We start from the raw sequence: 8,031 nt of genomic DNA on the forward strand, positions 1-8,031 counted from the left end.
CGCTTGAATCACACTAAGGTGACAGTTGTGAGGTTGTTTGCATATGTTGTCAAGCTACTGTCAATCAGATCTAATCAAACCAGACACACAAGTTTTTGAGTGTTAAACTCTTTTGCAACAGTTTTAACATGGTTTATTTAGTCTTGGATATTTCATGTTATGTTTAAACCAAATTTTCAAGAGCTTTAAAGGTAACTTTAAGGTAACTGTTGTTTGTTTTGTTTTTTTACGTTAACCCATCAGGCCTTCTCAGACCTGCATGATGCAAAGATATTAGTGTGTAGTTAGAGTGTTATATGACACATATAACACACATTACATCCTGAATATAAGCAGAGACAGTTGAGAACAGAGACAACCCACTTAGACTTATTCCCTGTATCACAGGGGATTCACCACTTCCCGCCCCTTTAAGACACCGGCGGCAGGTCTGAATCTGTTCACTCCAATGGGAAAAGTGAACGTGATCACAGGTTATGACCAATTCTTTTGCCCCATAGTCACCAAGATAAACACTGGATCCATTTTCCACAAGCCACAGATCTTCCAATCATTCTGACGCTAAAATGGTATTTTTTTAGATGAGCAGATCAGGAGAAAATTAATTCTCTCAGCAACCAACTCTTTTGAGATCTGGTCTGGTTTCACTGCTGCACTGCTGCCAAAGTCATTTTTCAACTGCATAAACAGAAGTTTAGAGGGACTTATACGTGAAACCATGAATTAAAAGTTAAAACAGATGTACAACTTGTGTTTCTTTGCTTAATAATAATATTACTGTTACTGTTATGTAACTGTTTTTGGAGGGAAAACAGAGACTATTATTAGACTGATATGATCCTGTTCTGGGTTGATCAGATATGAAGCTAGAAAGATAAAAATAAGCTGCAATTCAGTTATAAATTTATACTGTATCTAGTGTTGCATTCTTGTGTATTATAAGGTTGTATTGTTTTGACATGGACAAGACATTCATCAGTTAGCCTATTGCCTAAAGCCTAAAGCCTAAAGCCTATTGCTGCACATTAAAAAATGTGCAGCAATAGGCTTTTTACTTTTCCAAAAGGCTGCAGACAGCTCAGTCTGGATAATGTTAGATATTAATATCAAAGATGATACTGTCACTTGCAATGTCCACTTAGGAGACAGGAAGTGTGTACCATTTCATACCACTGGCGCTGCTTGTAATGTGTCATCTTTGCTATAGAGTGCCTTTGATGTAAGTTTCTTGTCCTTTAATTATCAGACAATAAATTTACCATTTCTCAGGTAAAATATTTAAACCCCCCCACAAATTCCCATTTGTTGTCACTGATGTCCTATATCTTAACTGTCCCTGCTGTTTGCTTAAGCAGCTGAAGCAGTTCTCACTAAAGTCAACTGTTCCAAGGTAAAAGCTCCACATATAAAGCCAGTGTTACCTCTCCTCCTCTTCACATCATCTGCACTATATTAACAACACCTCAGCTGGTTCGTTACGGTGCCATGTAGTCGCTCATTGTACCTGCACCACCTTCTTCCTGTGATTTGTTGCTAAGTTTGGTTCAGTCATCACTGTGGGTGTTTGTGCTTTGCTCTTCCCAGAAATCACTTGTCAATCAGACAGCGTGGTCAGCACTGTGACGTCTTTCACCTTGGCTTTTTCTGTGGGTGGCACACTTTTCTGACAGCTGATGACTTGCTAACTGCCCCAGTTGGTCTACTCTTTAATTCAAATAAACTAAAAAAGACAGTTACCTTCCCCAAACCTGGGGGTTTATGACAGCTCATTTAAAGATTTCTTGAGCTATATTGAGTCAAAATAACTTGTGGGTTACATAAATCAGCAAAGCAGAAAAAAAGTTTCAGATTATCACTAAAACACCCAGAAATACAACTTTTAGATGCAGTGTTTTCAACCAAAAGCACTGATATGTAAGTTGAGGGCCCACACTTAACCCCCGCTGTTGATTGCCAGACTTTATATAAGTGTTTTTCCTTTATGCTGCTGTGCATATGGAGCAGCAGGTCTGGTTGTTGTCTGCAGTGTTCAGCAGAAGTTGTTCTTGGCAGGATATTATTCCAAGGGAGAGTGCTCTCCTGTAGTTGGAGGATAAATCCAGGTAAACCGTTGGTATGCCGCACGATAAATCTCTGTGGCGTAGCACTGCCAGAGGGCACACATGCATACATTCAGCACTCGAGTTCACAACAACACCGGAGACTTCCAGTGCTGTCAGGTAGTTTGGTCTGAGAGGACGATTTTCCTCACTTCACATGTGAGAGTGTTTAGTTATTCTGTCCCTTCATAATGACTGTTTTTGTTTCTGAGGTGATAAATGTGTTCTGGGCCACCCTTCAGCTGGTGTCAGCCTCACTCCTCACCCAGCTGATTTATGCAGTGAAGAGTTGCCCTGAGGGGAGTCTGTGCAGTATGTGTGTGTGTGTGTGTGTGTGTGTAATGCTTATCAGTAAGCTGTCTTAAATCAAAAGTGAAAATGCAGCGAAAACACTTAGAAAACAGTTTGACTGTCAAAGAATTCATTTTTTTACCCAATAAGCAGGTGTCAGAGGTCAGGCTTAGTGACACTAAAGACTCCAACAGGATTAGTTCATCAGAGACTCTCCTGTCAAACTCCTCTGCTCTCTGGAGGCACCTTCACCATCAGATACACACATCAGATTGATGTTGAATGATGTCGCATGCCCGAAATATCTGTGTTAATGCAAACTCATTTACTTTAATATATGACTGTATCACTAGACTGTTATACAAGGGCGACATCTTGTGGTCGAAGGTCAACTGTAAAGCAGAGATCACTGTAGTGACAGTGAAGCTCATGTTCTCATCATCTAAATTTGCTAAAATAATACTTTCAGTATCTTGTGTCTGAGGAAATTGACTGGACTCCTGCATAAGCAGTTAGCTAGTAGACTGAAACTAACTGGAGTTGAGTGGAATTTTATTTGTGGTTCTCAGGGCAATGAAAAATTTCACTTCAGTGAAATGCAGCAGCATGTCTTTCCAGAAACAATTAATTTCACAATTATTCAATCAAATGTTTGCTATAATCAGTTATTGGGAAGTATTTTTTACAAAAAGTGAGGTAAGCCAAATTTAGTTTTGGTAAAACCTGAGATTAGTTGACCATAATTGGCATAAACCATTAATGCACACTCTGTTACTAGTTATTCCTAGTATGAAGTACATGAGTGTACAAAAAGCATGTTAGTACTGAAGTGTGTTTATGAATGAATACTTGTGGTCAGTACAAAAGATTCTTATTGAGCATGGAGAACTGGTACATAATAATACAAGATGTATTATTATGTAACAGTTCTCCATTCATATAACATTAAGCTATGAACGATAAATATTGCAGACAAAAAGGGATGTTTCAGTGCCTCATATTCAGAGTAAAGAGACTGAGATCAAATTAGCTAGTAAATCAGATGTTAAAACCCAGTACAACTTACAATTTAGTCTAGTTCATATTATTCTGATGACAAGAAAGAAAAAGGGGTGACTTCAATTCGCCTGGGCAGAGGTAAACGCCATCACCACGTCAGAACACTCGGTGGCGGTAATGTGCAGCTAAGTCGTTAGCTAACCGCTTTTAGTGACAGAAGAAGAAAAAAACCGGAACCGGAATAGTTGTACAAATGCCTCACTATTCAACTCGGATTTGTTTACTGGTGACACATTGGGAACAGCTGTTTTAATCGGCTAGTGGCTAGCTGCAGCCAACTGCCTGGCAAATTTAACGTCACTGTAATTACATTACTCTTTACCATCTTTTATATTTCCCGGGTAAGTCTGCTATTATCTGCACTCTAATGTTACCGTTGGTGGAATGTTGTTTTATAAAAAGTAACCAACAGCTAGCCAACATTAGCTAGCTAAAAATGTGAGTCTCTTCACTAACATTTAACTTACCAAGGATTAATCCTTCTAGCAGTTGGCTGAAAAGAAATATGTCTTTTGTAGCTGGGTAGCATTAAACATTATTGCTACTAAACATTTGGTGACACCAACTGTACTTTCGGTCCGTTACTCAGTGAGAGTGGGACGTTTGCTTCAACGTTAGTAGCTTAACATTAACAACATGACTCGAAGAGCTGAAATGAACAGCCACGATTCATCACGATACTATTGTTCTGTTCAACACCTCATCTGCACCCAGCTTCATTTATTGTCATTACTTATAACTACGTTCAGAAATTGTTTAGATGTTGTAATTGCTGTGTGTGTATCAAGTTCTGTTCACCAAATCAAGGTGCTTTTTTGATGACTTCTATCTCCGATTTATATATATATATATATATATATATTTTTTTTTTTTTTTTTTTTTTTTTCTTTTTGGTGGTTTGTGTTTTTACAGAAAACCAAGACTCTTTTACCTTACAGTAGGGCTGAACAATGAATCGAGATATTAACAAAGTCACAGTATGGCCAAGTGCAATATCCAAATCACAGGATCTACAATTTTTTTGACAGGTAAATTGGTGTCACAACAACAACTATACAATTATTACAATGATAAATAAAGCTTTATGATGCTCCAGAGGTGCACCCGTCCTCCGAAGCATATTCCCCAGATGTTAGGGAATATGCAGTCCCCAGCAAAAATCACATATTTTTTCATATTTATTTCAGTGAAAATAAAATGCAATGAGTAGCTTTCCCACTACAATCGTGACAAGTCTCAATATCTGTCAAAATAGTGCCAGTATTATTTTTTTATGCATATCATTCAGCCCTTGCATACAGTAAGCGAGACAGTGTCAAAAATGTCAAGTATCTCCTCTTAAATCTCTCAGGTTGATTGAGGAGTGCCACCATGGAGCCTGCCTGCCGTAAAGACAAGCCAAAGCTGAACTCCACCCCGACCAGGGGAGACAGAGCCAAGCAGAAATCTGCACAACAGGAGCTCAAACAGAGACAGAGAGCAGAGGTGATACAGTTCATCACTACGCTTTATTTATTTTTAAATCCTGACACACATGCACTAATCTCCAAGGGGAATTATTTTGGTAGTGTGCTAACTGTATTATGTTTCATAATGCTTCTTACTCCTGTATACTGAGCTGTTTCCTGCTTCTTTATTTACAGATTTATGCTCTGAACAAGGTGATGACAGAGTTGGAGCAGCAGCAGTTTGAGGCCTTTTGTAAACAGATGCAGTCACAGGGAGAATAAGTGTCCCACCTGCTTGGCCTTCCTATTTCATCTGGACCAGGACCTATCGCACTCCAAAAACACCATGTACATACACTGTTACAGACACTTGTATTTAGACTGATATTTGAGTAGAGTTGTGGTGCTGTCTTACTTTTCAAGAAGACTAGTAATTGTTTTCTGATGTTGAATCAGACAATTCCTGCCTCTGATGTTTTCCTGGCTTGAGTTCCTGACTCAAACACTGAGAACAGGAAGCAGAGTTACAGATTTCCTACAGACACATCAGGTCACTGATATTTTCTTTCCTCGAATATAAGCATTTGTAACATTTCAGTAATGGTTAAACCGAGCTCGCATCCTGTTTTTTCAGTATTGTCCAAATTCACATTTACATGTTTCAAGTTGCGCAGCTCAAATATACATATTAACTTTACATGAAGTCGCTCAAAGGCACCACAGTGTTGATGACCGAAGGATGGGCCATTTAAAAGCACGGGCAGCTGTAGATCTTATTAAAACTGTATTAATGGTTTTTGACAAGTAGCAGACCTTCAGGCAGAGAGTCTTGATATGTGATGACAATCCATCACAGTATAACTGGCTTACATATTGTCACACTGGCTAATGATACTTACACCTAATGAGCATCCACAACATGAGCATCCCACTCAAGTCCTTGTTGTTATCCATTTGCATGGGTTCAGTACTCATTCCCCTCTAGCTGTGGACTGGGTCAGAAACTCCTAACAGAAATGTCTGGGTCCGTATTTATCAAGCGTCTCAGAGTAGGAAATCATTCATAACTGTCCTGAAATTCTCACCTTTTTTATCAACTTTCTTTACTTATGAAATCACTCTTACTGCTGCTTAAATGAGGGAGAGCTCCAGAGGAGTCGTAATGTGTTATGTCGCCGTTAGGTGGCAGGAGAGATGTTGTTTTTGTAACTGACTTTGTGAGCGATGCAGAGAAGAACTCTTCCTGCAGAAATCAGTTTCCTCACAGTGTTACACCTTTTTGCAACAGGAAAAATGCAGCTTTCTAACAGCGATACTTCTGTCAGAACAGAGAATTTCAGGACTGAACTTTGATTAACTGAACTTTGGATGGTCTTCCAACGCATCATAAAAACAATGTGCATAACTCAGGGCTCTGCAGTGAGAGCAGACTAAAACTTTCATTTTGAACACTGTGCTCCCTCGGCTGGATGTCACCTGCTAATTGTTATTAAGGATGTCTCAACTAAATTACAATACATAAAATATAATACATAGGATCTTTATGTGTTACTTATGTATTCATTTCAAATTACAGTGCATTTCACAAGGTGACATTACAGAAATCAATTTTACCCACCTATGGGAGACCAGAGGATTTTCAACATCATTGCTTGATGTGCAACATACACAAAACATGCAAGACGCAGCACTATTACAGGCATTATAAAACAAATGGAATTATTTGAATTTGCATACGTTTATTTTTCAGCCACACAAATTGCTTGCCAGTTTTCATGCTATGTAAATGGATTGAGCTGTTAATTAATTTTTGCATCATACTTCACCTATTTATTCACCTACTCGCATGAAACCTAAAAGTTTTATTTTCTGCATTTCACTGGTCTTATACTCCAAACTGCAAAAAAAAATACATTATGTGTCATCATCATCACACATCATGTCATCATACATCTTTTGAACGTTGTAACGCAGAGATGTCACAGGCACACACTTCTAGGAACAGCAGCAAGAAGCTTCACAGATCACTGAAATCTTACTCTGAGGTAGCAGTGTTTGTAATCCCGGGTTCACTTCCAGTGTGATTCCTAAGACTGAGTCTGTGATGCTTGAGAAATACACCGTGTATGTTTGGCTTGATCGATGCTTAACTCTGCACCAGCAATATCACTGTGTCATTTCATGCTGGACAGGTTGCGTTCAGCTGGTCTGTTTTATAAATCCACCCAAGTAAACTTTCAGCATGAGGCTTAATCAGAAAAGCGCAATGCGACCCATTGTTCTTGTATATCATAAGTTTCTTGGAGAAAAATTCAAAGCACCTTTTCTATGAAACAGCCACTCTTGAAGATAATTGAATTTTTATCTTTTACTACCATAAATGCTGAATGATGGTTGAAAATTCTCTGTTACCTTTGTTACCGAGGCTGCGATTTGTGATTACAATGCTAACAGCGCTACAGCTAAATCACATTTTCGTTGGCTCTTTCTCTGCTTTCTAACACTGGCCATGGTAAAAACAAATGTTACACTAAACTGACTGGTAACCACAGCTACTGTTAGAACTCATTGGCACAGTCACTGATTCTGAGGAGTGGCAGAACAAAAGGTAATTCAGTGATTCATGAACGTTGCCTAATGTAGCTTTAATCTAAACAGTGCCCTTAAATTGTCAGTGTTAATGGTGCTCACTTTGAACACTATCATGTCAGTGACATGTAATGCCAACTGGCCTGTATATGAATTTTTACTGTCACAGTCACAAGTTTGCAATCTAATGTTTATTTATGGCTGACACCAGCAGATATTTATATTGTTTAACACAGTTTGTCAGCCACCTTCATTTGAGTTATGTAATTTTGATTTAATGAAAATAAATGTGTGTTTTTTAAAAATGTGTGTTTTTATTTGATGGTGTCTATAAAATAGATGAGGTCGTGGTCCTGACATGTACTACGTTATAACTTTGGAGCCTTGTTCATCAAATGTAATTCAACAAATCAGGCTAACAATCTCTTATCAGGCTTAAATAATCTTAATTGTCATTCAGCAAATCTGGATACAGTTTGATCTGTTTAATCAAGGAGGAGTGAGGGAGGATCTGACCTGCTGTGTACTCTATCCTGACTGTCAGG

At 38.5% G+C, this 8,031-nt stretch overlaps 1 protein-coding gene across 1 annotated transcript; it reads left to right on the top strand.

The window, feature by feature from the left end:
- The first annotated feature begins 3,598 nt into the window (after positions 1-3,598).
- Positions 3,599-7,791, top strand: svbp (small vasohibin binding protein). Its single transcript, XM_071494747.1, has 3 exons — positions 3,599-3,790; positions 4,801-4,934; positions 5,093-7,791. Exons 2-3 carry the CDS (start codon positions 4,821-4,823, stop codon positions 5,177-5,179), a joined length of 201 nt encoding a protein of 66 aa, XP_071350848.1. The 5' UTR covers positions 3,599-3,790; positions 4,801-4,820; the 3' UTR covers positions 5,180-7,791.
- The last annotated feature ends 240 nt before the right edge of the window (positions 7,792-8,031 follow it).

Source organism: Trachinotus anak, unplaced genomic scaffold (genome assembly GCF_046630095.1).
Source record: "Trachinotus anak isolate AG129_WGS33_773 ecotype Australia unplaced genomic scaffold, CSIRO_AGI_Tana_v1 ptg000013l, whole genome shotgun sequence".
NCBI lineage: Eukaryota > Metazoa > Chordata > Actinopteri > Carangiformes > Carangidae > Trachinotus > Trachinotus anak.